At 33.2% G+C, this 16139-nt stretch overlaps 1 protein-coding gene across 1 annotated transcript; it reads right to left on the bottom strand.

Moving 5' to 3' along the window:
- Positions 1 to 11752: 11752 nt before the first annotated feature.
- Positions 11753 to 15746, bottom strand: LOC133182955 (sulfate transporter-like). The gene is made up of 2 exons (XM_061317854.1): positions 15672 to 15746; positions 11753 to 14879 (listed from the first exon to the last, which is right to left on the bottom strand). Exon 2 carries the CDS (start codon positions 14844 to 14846, stop codon positions 12360 to 12362), a length of 2487 nt encoding a protein of 828 aa, XP_061173838.1. The 5' UTR covers positions 14847 to 14879; positions 15672 to 15746; the 3' UTR covers positions 11753 to 12359.
- Positions 15747 to 16139: the final 393 nt, after the last annotated feature.

The following is a 16139-nucleotide window of genomic DNA, read 5'->3' on the forward strand; positions in this document are numbered from 1 at the left end:
AGTTTTGAAATTTCTTTTTGGTCTAATGGTATTGTTTATAGATACCATTGTATTTTATTCATAATTTTTTACCCAATGCAGTTGTTGTTCACAAAGGCACTTGGCAGTACTTTTTGTAAGCAAAAAAAATACATTAACTATGTAGCCAAAATTTAGGTTCCGGAGATGCGAGCATGGACAATGAAAGCAAGGTTTGCATGTTTTACACTTGTATTTGGTCTGCTTACAAGGAAACGAAACAGTTCCCCCTATCTCTGTAATCTTTGATATTTTTTCCGTTCCTTTAAATGACATCCATCGCTCTAGGAATTTTAATAATATAGTTTCTTGATTGTTCGGTTTGTTAAAGCCAGGCTTAAATTTACACAGTTCATCCTTTTCTTAAAAATAGTCTTACCCTCCTTCAGTTTTTTCGTTAAGTCTGTGAATCTGAGACTTTTATGTGTCCATATTCTTGCTGTAACAAAGAATTGAGGAATAATGTTTGAACTTCTGCAGTTGAATCACTCAATCTCCGACAACATAGTGGTATTTTCTAAGTAAAAATCAATTTTTTGACATAAATTTATATTGTTTTTGCTACTCTTTTTTTACATTTTCTCAAATGTTTTCAATTAAAATTAGCTACGTTTTGCATTTGAAATCTTATTTCGATGGAATTCTACTAGCTATTCAATTCCAATTCTCTTCTTTATTTATATCCTTTCTAGAGAAATAACAACAGTAAAACACTTAGATCCGATTCAGAACAGTACTTTTTTTTTACCTTAGAGTAATTTGCAATAAAACCTTTCATCTTTTAGTACCTTCCATCCATTCAATTGATTGATCAGCTTCTCACTATGTACATTTCACCGCAATCATACTTTTTTTACACTGTTACAACATTTTTTTACTTTGCGAAAGTTTCTACATACAATAGTAGTTCATTGTATTTATGCAAAGCGTGCAATTGACAAATTCAAATTCTTTCTGGCATTCTTCCCTCTGTAGACTCGATCTTTTAAACAAATAATGTTATGACACTGAAATTTTCGCTCAAATGTTTATATATGACTGTGAATGGCTAATTGCAATAGAAACAACAGTATCATGCATTTAGTTTGTTGATATGCATATGCATCTGGAAGCATATTATTCTAATATGGTATGGATAATTATTTCTAAAAATGTTAATGCTATTTTAATAACTTGGATACTCTGTAAAAAATATCATTTTTGAAGCATCTTTATTTATATATTCAGCGTATTTTTTGTGAATATCAAAGTTAGATATATATTTAGACAATGATTTATCGCCCGTTTTTGAACATGTGATATAAACGTCATCATAAATAAATTAGGTGTTACACTGACAGGCGCGGCCAGACTGATCTCCCGCGGAGTATATCGAGCAGTTAATTTCCACTCAGTTTTCTCTTTTATGAGCTTATTTTTAGCCCTTTGACATCTTTTTAAAAAAATTTGTACTTGCCCTTGGTTTTTGCTGTATATGTAAACAAAAGGCTTGCTGGTTCGTTGAACTGACAGTTATTTGTTTGTATCTTTTGTTTTCATTAAAATCACTGAAATGAAACACATGAAATGGTAGTTAAACTACATGTACATAGTTATTTATCAAATTTTCTGATATGTCCGTCCTGTTTTGTTTAAACAAGTAAGCAATGGGTCACTTTATTTATTTTTTTCTTATTGTAAGATGGAGAAATAAAAATCTACGAAAGATATACTTAACAGTGTAAAAATCTGTCTTCATCATAATACATGTATATATTGACGGAAAAATCAAAGGGAGAAAATTATCGATTTAAGTTACAAAGTATGTATAAGAATCATTTTTTGTCAGAATTCCCATAAATACTGGTTCCACCCTGTTATTAGCAGACACATGCATGCGTACTGGTTGCGCCCCCTTATAATCAGACCTATTTTTGTATTTATATGAAGCAGAATCTATTCAAAAACTTCTACATGAAAAGAAGTAACTTGCTGTGGCCTTCAATTCATCGTTTAGATATATCGACAACGTTTTATAAATTAACAATATCCATTTTCATTCCGACGTTGATTTGTTATATCACTTTGAACTCGAAATAAAAGATACCACAAGGGTCTGACACATCTGTTTTATATTTGAATATTTTACTAGAAAAAGACGTTAAAGGTAATTTAACAACAAAACTTTATAATAGGCGCGATGGCTTTGGCTTCCTTTGTTTATGTAGGGATATATCATTATCACCTGAATATGAACCTTGTGTCTCCCAGTTGATTCGATGCGCAAGAACATGCTCTACGTACAAAACATTTCTAGAACGAGGCAAATTAATGACAAATGGGTTGATGAAACAAGAATATCAACACTCTTGTTTGGAGACAATATTTCCCAAATTCTATGGTCTATACAATGACATTGTCAGCAAATACAATCTATCTTTAAGTCGAATGTTGACTGACGTATTCGTACAAATTGATTGGTCATTATTATCTGCAGATTTTTCTGCAAAGACAAGGAGCACAGGGCGGGTGCGTGTGACCGGTCGACAGGGGGTGCTTTCCTCTCTATGGTAAATGATCCCACATCTGATGTTTTTAGAGGTCCGTGTTTGCTCTGCTTCAAATCTGTATTGTTTCAATGGACTTATGAGCTTGATTACTGTTCGTTATCTTCATATTTCATTTGCATAATATCCTACACTTTCTACTAATAAATAAAGGTAATTTAGTTATGTAATCGTGTGATTAATGATATGCGTGTTCACCTGCAGATGGTTTTACACATTAAGTTAAAACCACGAAACATGAAAGATTTGATCTTTGAACATTTTTCCTGTTTTTAATCTTCATTGCATTATCAGAAAGGCGCAAAAAAGAAATACAACATTTCGGATCAGCATACTTTATAATTACTAATTCAAGAAGAGGTAATATCTTAAGAAAATGGGTGACATACTCTGCGTGCTAGTTCTAATTCTTTTCACTCGTGTGCATGTTGTATTACAAAATAAGACCGAGAAAAAAAGTAAATCTAATGTATAAAACAATTGCTTGAAATGTTTTCAAGCAAATGATGGCGTCAACAGTAAACCGTCAAAAAATGACAGGAAATCGAAAAATTACACAACAAATAAAAAATTTATTCCTTTCCAAAATATTGATAATAAATCAATTTTTTGTGTATGTGTGTATAAAAACAGTCTCCTTCTCCCACATTTGTTATCAGGAAGAAATGGATATCAAAAGTTCTTTGATTGATTTAATGAGAGTTTCTTATAATTGCATGTATGTATTATGTATTAGCTCAAAGTTAGGTTGCAAACCCACCTTCTGTGACCTTAACAAAACTGAACAAAAATCGTTCACCTTTGGAGCTTTGACAAGTATAAGTCAACATTGCAATGCTCATACTGCAGTAAATAACTTAGGCATGTCATAAAATCCACTTCAAAGAGCAGCAAAAAATTTTGTTTTGACACCTTTCTATATTGAAAAATAAAATACTAGAAACTTAAATTTTGGCCTAACTAAAAGTTGAAAAATAAGTTTTCTTTTCTATATTTTACAGAACTTTGAAAATCGTAAATTATTTATTTGTATTAATACTACAGCGAAGAATATTTTATAATAACTACAAATGCTAATTAATACTCTCCAAGTATTTTCAGAAAATATGGGAATCATACTAGAGACTGTAGTTCTATTAAACCCAGCACACAACCACCCCAAACCTTTCCCTATTTTGTATTCCTCCCCGATAAATGGAAATACTTGTCCAGAGATATGTTTATGTAAACCTTTCACACTAAACTGAAAACTTGAAATTTTACAGTGTAATTGTGATAATAAACAAAACTAGCAAAGGAGCAAAATGCTATGAATGTGTATAGCGGTTATAATGCACTTAAACAAATCTATATTATTAAACAAATGAATATATTCTCTTAAGATAGAAATTTATATCTGAAATTTCAAAAAGATTTGAAATGTCTGTTTAAAGTACATTAAGTCAATTCTATGAAAATTGTATGCATAAATTAAAATTTCAGCTGAAAATGTGATGACAGTAAGCAAATATCAAAGTTTAGAATCTTAAAAAGGGCATGAACCCTTTGAACCCTCTACATTCAACACCGCTTCAATCTTGTAGACTTTTTTAAAAATAAAAATCGTTTTCAGCCAGTATGTATACGTACATTTATGCTTTTCATGCATACATGTTTTCACGTATAATTTTTATTAATAATTATAGGACAACTTTTCATCTTAAAACAGAATACTTCATACTTCAACATAGCTTGAAGTAGTAGAGTACCCCATGATCAAAGGACAAGAAATAATTTAACTAGATATTTACTGTATGTTATGAAGTACGAAAGACTGAAGTAATTTTTTGAATATTTTAAAAATATTCTTTTTCATAATGTACTCTTTGTCTTCCTCCGTTTTTATTTGTCCCGTCAAAAAAGTTGACGAAACATGTCCATGTCCATGTTGTCCTGTTGTTCATCAAAATTTCAATTTTTTTCTGTTCAAATCTATACATATGTAAACTTGTTTTTAAATACATATGAATTATATTACCAATTGACCTTTTTTTCTAATTCTGAATTTTAAGTAGTTGGATTTGTGTGAATAAATGGTTGTTTGATAATAAATTACGGATTGATTTAGAGTTTTGAATGTTTTGATCCACTTGAAGTGAAATTATGGCTCTTCAGCTTTGAAATATTTTTAGCTTCACATTCTTGACGTACTGTCACCTCTTGTTTACTTGAGTTTAAAGAAACTATCAGTTTTTTCGCTTTGAAACATCAAATAAAAAATTTAAAGAAAAGCAAAATAAATTTAATACTAAACTGAGGTTTTATTTCCCATCTTTGCATTGGTAGATAAATTATCTTATTTCGGTACTTCCCAAACAGTTGTTTAATGATTTTTCTTTACTTCTAAGATGAACGATGAGGCAAAGTTTGACAAACATACAAGTAATTAATGCTCTATCTTAATAAATTTAGGCGGAGAAACCAATTCTTGAATGTGGTGTGCAAATTACTTTATTTTTTGTCATATTTCATTAGTTTCTTGCATAAAATCACCGAAAATGTCCGCCAAATTTACAGAGATTAATGCAATAACTTATCTGCTTTACAATTACCATGTTGTGTAAGAATTAATTTGAAAGCTACTTGAACAAACACAATGTAATAAAGCTACAGGTGTATTAAAATCTGTTTTATGAACTACTTTTATTAATACCATCGCTTATTTAGCAATGAAGATATTTTAAATTATATAGGAGTTTGAATTCAACTTGCTTATATCACCATCAAAAAGACATTGTGCATACTGGAGAAAATTCTGTAATGTCGCCTAGGAAAGATATATGTCATTGCAAAGGTGACTAAATAATGCACAATGTCACTTTATTATTTGATGAGATATTTGATTGAAATTTGTAATATATGATATAAAGTCATCAATACCTAATAAGTATATTAAAATTTCAAGGAAAGGCATTCCTTGTTTTTCTCGTTTTATGCAAAATCAACGATTTAGCGAGACAACCCTCGTACATAAACAATTCATAGAAATCTAATATAAATCTTTTATTTCGAAAACAATTACCACAAAACAAAAATTCATTAAATTCAACATAATGACAGGTCAAGTGCATGTCAACATAAGAAAGGTCAAGCATACTACGCATGCGTATGATTTTAAAGAAAGGTCAAAAGTTCCAGACAAAATTTTTGATACCAGTCTGTATCCGCCGTGGGTGCACGAGAGTACAGGGTGTTTCGAGACGACATCAAAACTTTTGGTAGCGGAAGACAATAGAAAGACATCTTTTCGTATCTCAGTATGTCTTCCATATCATGAAACTGGCTAGAGTAGCCAATTTTTACAAATGTAGTTAACTATGGAGAAAATAGTCAGTTTCTTGATTTATTATATGGCATCAATCATAAACATCAGCAACGACAACAAATACATATCTTTTATCACAGGAGCGGAGAAATGTGTGATTTCTAGGGTGGAAAATACGCTTTTTATCGCCTCCAACGGGAAAGAATGAACAGAGATAAATTATATAGGCCCAGGCACACAGCAAAAGGCTAAACACGAACATTTCCGTCTTTAGTGCATGCCTCTTTTTTCATTTGTAATCCTCCGAAGAAACCTTATGGTGGTTTTCATATGTCATATTATAAATTTACATTGCAAATTACTGTAAGTGTCGTTGATTTAATATATTTTAAATTTTTCAGTCCTGCTTTGGCACCAAATATCTGTCAAGAGCATGACAAATTAAGTTTTACAAGAAATGTTTTGTACTCTGACAACTTTTCATATATAGGTAGTCATTAATCATTTCAATTTTAGCACAAGTGCCCGTGTGTTTAAATGGCTACATTAATTCCGTAAAATTGTGAATATTTTTTTTTTACTTCAATTGAATTTTGTTTCTCGACAGACGATTCGGGAATGTGAATTTTAATGTCGTCAGCAAGAATAAGCAACTTGATGAGGGATTTTTCTCTAGACATGTATTCTTTGAACTTTTACCATAATTAAGGTAGAGCTTATACTGACGCCATTGGGAAAAAAGATAGATTCATATAATCTTATATGTTCAAAAGCACAACGTTTAACCTCCCTCTAGATTTGTTGGGTTTGATAAAATTCAGATAAATTAGTTTCATAAAGTTGCTAGTATAATAAATATGTTTTGCAATTGCCACTTCTTGCTAGAGAGATTTTTAATGCTCCACCGATTCAACAATATTAATGTAGTGTGGAAGAATGTCACGGTTTTGTTTCCTGAAATGAACTAAAATAATAAGAATATAAATAATAAGTAACATTTTCTCAACGGACATTGTACAAAAGGAATTATTTTTCGTTGAACCAAACGTCGTCATTCAAGATAGAAAAAAATGTCTTCTGTCTACAGTTTCCAATTTAGTATTCGTGTATCATTTTAATTTCTGCAATTTGTTGGTAACTCATTAATTTCTTCACTATTAAATAACATGTTTGTAAGCACTTCATGAATTATTACTTTGGATCCCGTCATTTAAAGCACATAAAAACGAACTTTCCTGGAAAAAATTCAGAGAAATTTAGAACTTCCAATGATTAAACCAACAACGAATATGTAGCACACAATGTCTTAACAAAGACTGTCATTTCTAATTTCAATTCGATGGTCTCCGATCGAAATAAGCCAATATTTGCAGGTCTACAAGTTGTATAATGCTAACACATAATTTTGTTTTTTTTTAAAAAAACACAAAATGTCCAGCAAGTACTGTACACAGTCCATAATGATTATCCAACAAAAATCCATGGCGTCTGAGGAATATTTACATTATGCACATCATACCCAATTTACAAGAGATGGAATCTTTCTTAACAACATGCTAAAAAACAAACACATCTTTTTTATCCCTCCCTTTATAAAAACACAAAAATATATATGGCGCACAATTTTGAAAAGCTAGAAGTATCAATACAAAATTTAATTTTCGGAAAAAGAAAAAGCATGTATTGTTTTTTTGTTGTTGTTTTTGTTTTTTTTTTAAACCCTTTTAACAAAAAAAGTTGAAAGTCTTAATGAGAAGCATTTTAAAAATAACAAAATGTTCCTTTGAACAGCTCCTAACTACTCCCCGTTTTATACATCTTGGGCTTCTTTTTATATATGACCTAATTAAGATTACAGCAGGGCCAATTTATCTTTCTGATAACCCTCCATCTTAAAATACATTTTGTTACTTATCATATCCAAAGTTTTTACAGCAATTTTGCAACCTATATATGTCATAATAATCTAAAAGTGGAAAGGATTTTAGCAACTTGACACCTTTTATACTGAGAACATAGATTTCTGTGGTTTGCAAGTTCTTACACATTCGACTGACAAATAAAAATTTCACGTGATTTACAAATTATACAGGACTATGATTTATATGTTATATTTGCTTAATAAAGTCTAAAAATTGTCAGAAGTTATTTTTAGTTTATAAGAGTCTAAAGTTTCCGTATCAAAGATACGTACCGTATGACCTATGAAATGTAGACAAACTGTATACTTGAATCCCTCATTATTATGAACAATGATGTTGTCGTTTGATTATCATATTGAGGTGAAAGTCATTTGGCAACGCCTCAAATTCTTGAATTTTTAGCTGATCATGAAAATATTTATGTTAACTTCCAAGTGAAAGGATCTTCTGCGTTCCTACTTATAAATGGGGCCAGAGGAAACGGAAATATGTTTTTCAAAAGGAGATACGGAATAGGCCGAGGTTTCGCATGACCTTTAAATTTATTCTAGCTCCTAATTGCAGTTTCTCGGGCCTTCCCAACAAGCTCAAATATATCCCCCTCCAGAAAAAAACAGATGGTAGAGTTTAAAATACGGAAGATTGTCAGAAGTAAGAAAAAATAGAAAGTAAGATTAAAAGTGTTTTCACAATCAGGTTCATAAAAGGTGAAATCTAGTTTTAATGAAATCAGTCTTTTTGCATGAATTGCATTCACGTTCTTTACGTGAAATATGAAGATTATAAAATCAAGGACTGGTTATGGTTCACGACCATATTTCTCACCATGGCAAACCATTTTCCTTCACCTCGGTCTGTGAAACATCCTCTACTGAGTATATTTGGCGTCTTCTCAATAGAATCTGTATGTAGGCACATTTTCAGAAAGCAAGAACATTTTCAACACTCAAGATCTGCATTTAGTCAGAAAGTAATCAAATTTTGCAACTACCTCTACCGATTAAATTGATGTACGCATTAATTAACATGAATACATATAATGTTTTTAAAGTACAATGTAACAAACATTCCAATGAGATATTTTTACCCTTCTCTAGTTGGACCAAGCATATTTTAGGCAGCCGATATATATAAGTTTAACATATATCATCAGATTTTCATTGTAGAAACGTATTAATGGAAATGTACCTATTTCCATTGTTTAAAGGTCAGTGCTGACAAAGATTTTTTTCTCAAGAATACAGCTCCTTATAATAAAACTTGCGTAAGGGGTAATGAACACACAGCTCATGCATTTTATTGTGAATAAACGTCAAATAATAAACAGGAAGTATTTTTTTTATTATTTCTGTTACAGGTAGTTTATATGTAACGCTTTTTTGTGATTAAAAAAATTATTTGACTTGAAAGTTTGTTAAAGAGATCTTTATGCCAATCTCCTTTGAAAATGATAATACATATTGTGTATAATATCTCATATATGTATCTTATATTTGACGCTATTAATTGCCGTTTACTGATTTTTATTTGAAAATATATAGTTGTGTACTTATTTTGATTTTCAAATAAAAATCAGTAAACGCACAATTGTTAAAACGTTACACCCTAGAGTTGCGGAGCAGGGAGATGATGTTTACGTAATGGGTTAATATCCCACCGAAGGACGTGAAAACCGGTTTTTCGGATGAGACCGTATAAACCGAGGCCCCATGATGCAGTAGGTATTGGCTCGAAAAAGACTCCTTACTGTTCCTTTGCAAAAAGTGCCTAACTAGTACTGGCCCAAGACCATAAACTGAGAATGAATCCAAGTCAAAGTTTCAAGTCTGTATAACTTTTAAAAGTATTTAAGAAAATTAAATTAAATTTTCATTGAGTGTTTATATTGGAATATTTCAAAAACTTGCCACTTTTCAAACATGGACACAAGTTGATTTATAAACATATTTAAAATCTAAATTTAGAGCCTTTCTTAATTTATGGAATTGGGACCAACTCTAAATTTGCATGCAGTTTGTAGCGTTCCAATACGAGTGAAAAATTCTGTTAAGAACGTAAAGCAAACAGTTCTCCTGGCGAGGTGCTTAGTACATGTACGCAAATCCTGGCTATTTGGTTAAGCGGGGATGACTTGCAAACCACTGAAGGACTCGCAATTAAGATTTATATTGAAGATTATGAGTTATATAACTTAAAATATTGTGAAAAGTCACGTGACATATATAAATATCATTATATAAAAGCGGAATTATTTATGAAAATTGAACTTTTTGAAAGTCAAGGTATCGTGCTAAAGAGCCACGTGAAATTTTTGCTAAGAAAAGCCTCCTGCGTCGTCCCTGTTCAAGTTCCTCACAATCCTCATTAAAGATATTATAAGTTTGATATACTCTAAGCGAAAATCAAACAAATACATAAAAAGTAATGCCGCGGACATTTGTCAAACTCTCGCTTTTTCACGCCTTACCTTTGACCTTAGGGTATTGTAGTTAGGTCAACAGTAGGTAAATGGTGGATTGTTTCGTCCAGTCCCCGTCTGACAATGTTCAGTAATTAGGTCATAAAAATATATTTTAAAATAGCAAGAGACTGACGTGCATGCGACACTTCAAGAGAAGGACATTAGCAATATATCATTAAATGTGCGCTCAGATGCGCATATGACATGTTTGAAGACAGACGTATAAAAATGCCAGACAGGCTTAAAATGTGTAATTGTCATATTGATTGTCAAAACGCAAACGAACTTGAAAAAGGTGACTTTGAAGGGATGGACATGTTATCTGCACCCGTGGTCAAAGTGAAATAGGCATAATTGGTTTGAAATGGCTATGTGTTAAAAATAATACGAAAAAAATATCATACATAAATTATGAGATGAAAATGGAAAGAAAATGAGCATTTCCATCTCAGAATACTTATTCAGGTAATGAATGTACAATGTAGTTGAATCAATTTCAATGATGGTAAAACATATCCTAATTTTACAAACGGACTTTGATCAAAACAAGGTTTAACATCAAAATCCTTTAACGATAAAATATTAGAAATTATGATGAACGTTTTCCCCTATTTATAGACTTTAAATATTCCATTTCGGTATTTCTGTATATAACAGGCATTTCCAATATGTTTTAGCTATGCAACTGCTCTCGTTTGATGAACGTTGATTGTCGCCGTTTTATGGGACACTGTCCCGTCCTTTGACCACTTAATGTGCTTGTTTAACCGTTTTAGTCTCTTCGGTGTCACTTTTGACTGGATGAGATCATAAACCGCGCACCGACCCATGTTATTACATCATGGAACAAGGTTCTGAAAATTCCCCTTTCTCGTTCGACTCTTATGAGAGTTTGAATAAAACTTCAAAAGATATTTCCCGTGTTGAACAAAAAAAGCAAGGTAATGGCCATGTGTGGTACGAAAAAAAGGTGTCACAATATCCGCAAAAAAAATGTGTTTGTCAAGACGTTTTGGACATCCTCTCGAGTTGTCCAATTACCAGCCGGAAATGTTTTCGATCTCCCATTCATGTTTTTTATGTATATATGTACTTTTGCATCTTTGGGGAAATAAATTTGTATAATACTTCAACAAAATTTATTTTGATCTCCGTTATTTATGTTATTTATATGATGCAATTAATATACAATTGCAAAGAGATGAGTCAGAAATATATGCCTAAATAGGCGTATTCCTGACACAACGTTTCCGTAAAGACATATGTTTCATTAGCATGTTAAACAATAACCTTTGGTGTCCTCTAAAACATGGCAAAATATATTAAGCAATCCGTACCTGGTTGTTCTGACATAAAATATTCTTCAGACTCGTAAAATTACCGTTTTCAAAATTTAATATTAAATTAATGATTTGATAATTTGCGTGACACTTCTTCCATTGTTCTGTTATCAAAGTGTTGAACAGATGTACATGACAGTTAAAATAAGAATAAAGACAAATAAAACTTTTTGTGTTTATAATTTATACCCTTCGTTCTAAAAGGGGACTGATCGATGGAAATATCATATAACACAAAACTGCTTGAAACATACATGTAATGCCCATAAAGTAGAATCTTAATTATAAAGTCATAACTCTGATTACAAATTAGTCCGCATATAGTTAGTATCAAGTTTTTAAAAAATTAACCTATTGTTATGTACAGAGTGTCCTCTTTAAAATCTATCTATGTAGGTACTAGAGCAGAATTGTTATTTCATATATTTCTTGGTATTGCACTTTCACGTGATAAAAAAAGCTATATTATTTATTCAATACAAAACATAAAATACTTATATGTACAAATACAACATTTCTGAAACAAAGTAACATTTGAGTGTACATAAACACAACAAGCTTCAGATAAAGCTAATACTTGTGGAGTCTTGACTTTCTTGGTCGCAGTGTCTATAAACTGGTTCCTCTTGCTGCCGATGTTGCCAGTTTCCGGACAGGAAGGAAGTCACAGATAATGTCGGGTAATTTCGGCATATATTTTTTTTGGAGACGTTGAATAATTCAACATCTTTGAGTTGAATTGGATTTTTTAGACCCTTTGTTAAACGCTTATTGAATATTTGTAATGTAGGAATCTTCGGCTGCTTCCGTGTCATCGAATTCTTCAACCACGGGCGGAAGTGGGCGAATAGATTGTGTCTTTGCAACAGCGATGGCGTCGTACACCGTTAAGAAAAGGTTCTCCTTCGGGATTTTATCGAATACACCAGCTTGGGACATTGTCTTCATCATATCTACAGAGCAGCCAGCCAAATAAACCTTGATTTTTACGTGATCGTACTCTGTGTAAATATGTCCAAGTACATTTGCACCGGAAGCATCCAGGTAATTGATGTTGGAGCAGTCAATGATAATGTGATGAGTTTTGCGCATAATTCTAATTTTCTCGGGTGTAACAAGCTCATCTCCAGTGTCTGGATCTTCTTCATAAGGCAGTTGACTGAGACTGGAAGCCGTTGACATCTGTCTTGGCATGCCCTGGTAATTTCCATTTCCTGAGTAGTTAGATGTACGGGAGAGATTTTCGTCGGAAATTGAAAATACAGGATTATCGCTCTTGGTGAGGGTGGCTGTTGAAGATGTGTTAATAATTGAGCCTTTGCCATTTGAGTTAATACTGACTTGGGAAGATTTGCGTTCTCCTGGAATGGTAACTGATGTAAGGTCGGTCGATACCTTCTTTTCTTTGTTACCTCCTTTGCGCTCTTGTTTCTTCAAGAATTTCAAAAGTTTCCTCGGGTTGACAGTGCATCTGTACAGTGTGTTACGGAAAATTTCAGCGTTAGCGAAGAACAGATTGGCTTGGAAACGGAAAACCTTGACTCCGGAATCCTCCACAGAATCGGCGTATCTCTTGTATTCTACAATGGCACCGTCTTTGGCGATTCTACCGAGTCTGTACCCGCGAGCGAACTGGGTCTGGAAGACAACAGTTATCAGTGAAACGACGACACCGATGAATAGACCGTAATCAATATCCAGGAAAACAACACTGAAGATAGTTGCGAACCAAATGACGAAGTCTATTTTGTTGATTCTCCAGTATTTTCTGCAGTCTCCCATTTGGATGAAGAGTCCTTTGAGAGCAGCCACGATGATGGAGGCTAAGGCAGCCTTAGGTAAGGGTTCAAACAGAACGCTCATTGCCATTATAACGAGAATCATCAGTAAAGCTGCAAAGGCTCCGTTAATTGTTGATTTAGCATTCATGTTGGAGGCAACCATAGACCTTGGTGGGGCAACAGCGGAGGGAAAACATTTCAGGAAAGCACTGACAAAGTTGCACATTCCGTATGCAATCAATTCCTGGCTGTCGTCCACTTCGTAGTTGTGTTTTTTGGCGCAAACCTTTGCCATAGCAATGGTGTTAGCGAAGATGAGAATAGCGATGACAAAACAATCGACAAAGTAATCTTGAATTCCAGTTGTGTCGGGTAAAACGGGTGGAGGTATAGTGGAAGGAATTTCTCCGACGATTGCGAGATCGAACTCTTCCGACAGATTGCCAAGATAGGAAGCAAGAGTAGCGATGATAACCACCAACAATTCAACTGGAATGGGAATAAATAATTTGTCCTTGAATCTCTCATTGATACATTCCTTTATTATGAAGATAAACGCAATACAAAGGACAGTTGTGATGATGGCGGCAAAATTTACTTCTGTGATGTGCCCAAAAAGAGCGCTGTAAGTTTTGACAATCTTAAAGGCACCGCCGTATCTGGGAATGGAAATTCCCAGTAGTGGTGGAAGCTGACTGGTTGCGATGTGAACAGCGGCACCGGAAGTGAATGCAGCAAAGAATGACTCGGAAAGATATGCGGTGATAAATCCAAGACGCAAGAAACCCATGATCAGTAGAATAACTCCGACGAATAATGATATGGTCATTGCCACATGCTCCTTGTAATCCATGAATTCCGGGATCGATTCCCATTCCGGAAGTGTTGCATTTAAAGACGCATTGACAAAATTTAATCGTAGATCCGGATTGGCAGCCTTAAATACTTCAGCTTGTTTGTCTACAACACTTGCAGTCACAATACAAATGACAGCACTTGTTCCCATGGAAACGTGGGGAGATGTTCCAAATATAATGTACAAGATAATCGGCCAAACAGATGTATAGAGTCCATTTTCCACTTTCACGGAGGTGAGTAATCCAAAAGCCAAAGCTTGTGGAATGTGCAAAATTCCAATGGTAACTCCGGATAAAATATCAATGATAGCATTTTCCTTAATATTGTAGTAACGAATGACTTTGATGATTGGGAGAAACCCGGAAAGAACCTTAAACACTTTCTTCGGAGTGCATGAAACTTTTTCTATTGCACGCTGATAGAAGGGCGGTTTATCCGGATTTGCTTCCTTTAAATAAAGTTCGTCGAACGCCACCTGGGTATAAGGCTGACGTTTGATGAGGATGGTACTGTCCACAGGGGTAGTACCGCCCGGACAGGACTTCCGTCGGTCCTTCAGATCTCCGCTCTTATCCTCCATCGACAGGCCGTCTACACTTGAAGATGATCGCAGCATACTGTTCCGTCTTCTTTTTGTACTACGGCTGGTCTACAAGGAAAAAAAGACCACGGTAGTACATTGTGACGTAGTCGTTTTATGTGCATATGAGTGATAGCCCATAAAGCCATCAAAAAGCGACAGTGAGATGTCAGCCTATGTTGAAGTTTACATAATTCAGGTGCAATTCTTATGCTTGTTGGAACTTTTTTAAAAAGTGTGTTCCACTGTCACTGATGATTTTTTTTTAAGAAATGGAAAAGATGCATATTGGTTGACTGGTAATTTTTCATTAAAATGGTGCTAAACATTACGTAATAATTCGGACAAGGTAAATACTGTAGTTGAAGGATTTACGGTAATTATATTAATTCTGAAGGGTTAATAGTAATTCTAAAGGGATTTGCATTAACTTATTATGATTGTTTCGTAAAGAAAAGGAGTTGAATATGTTCCTGTTCATATTTGACTTCTAAAAAAATTATTATTTTTTTAATATATGCAAATTATTTGAACTGCAAAGGAAATAGGGAAATGGTTTAGCAAAAAACATTTTTTTTTTATTCTTTTAGTTGATTATCAATGATTAATCGAAATAAAAGATAATTCACTGTTTTCATCGCCAGACGACACTTGACATATCTATTGCGCGTTTGACACACGCTATAAAAACAACATTCTAGCAGTTGTACAGGTTTTTTCTTAATGTGCAGTGCAATGCCGGTCCCCCATGTGATTGTTAATAATAGACAATCTGTGGGCTGTATAATTTTGTTATTTTATAGTATTTATATTATTGGATCGTTTCATCATTTTATTTTCATAAAAAATTTATAAACTTACCTTACGATGAAAAAATCATTCACCAGGGAGAAAAACAAAAGCTGTTTCGACTCAAGGGCCCACTGGCACGGCCAAGAACGTACAATGTCAATTTTCACACTTTTATACGAGCTCTGTCGCTGAATGTTAATTTGTGGTAATTAAGAATAAATTAAAACCGCGAGAAACTTATATAGGTAGAAACGATGATAGTCTGTTGTGTTGAATATTTTTGCCCCGCCTACTTTTTAAATCTGTAATTGCGTTGAATCTGAAGAAGACCTTTGTGAAATCTTTAAAAACATATACAAGAAAGCTGTTTTCTGACCCCTCCCACTCTCTGTTTAATTAGGTCATTCCCATATTAAATGTATTTTTCTCAAAAAAAATTCAACAATCCCCAAAAAATAATAATAATAATTAAAAAATAAAATAAGATTCTAAATAAAATGATTTTAACAAAGAACAATGAATTCTGATGAGTAAATG

This window comes from Saccostrea echinata, unplaced genomic scaffold, assembly GCF_033153115.1.
Source record: "Saccostrea echinata isolate AGI-Se365-2 ecotype Australia unplaced genomic scaffold, CSIRO_AGI_Sech_v1 ptg000001l, whole genome shotgun sequence".
NCBI lineage: Eukaryota > Metazoa > Mollusca > Bivalvia > Ostreida > Ostreidae > Saccostrea > Saccostrea echinata.

Coding starts and splice junctions, on each gene's coding strand:
- LOC133182955 (XM_061317854.1), bottom strand. CDS start 14,846: ATGCTGCGATCATCTTCAAGTGTAGACGGCCTGTCGATGGAGGATAAG.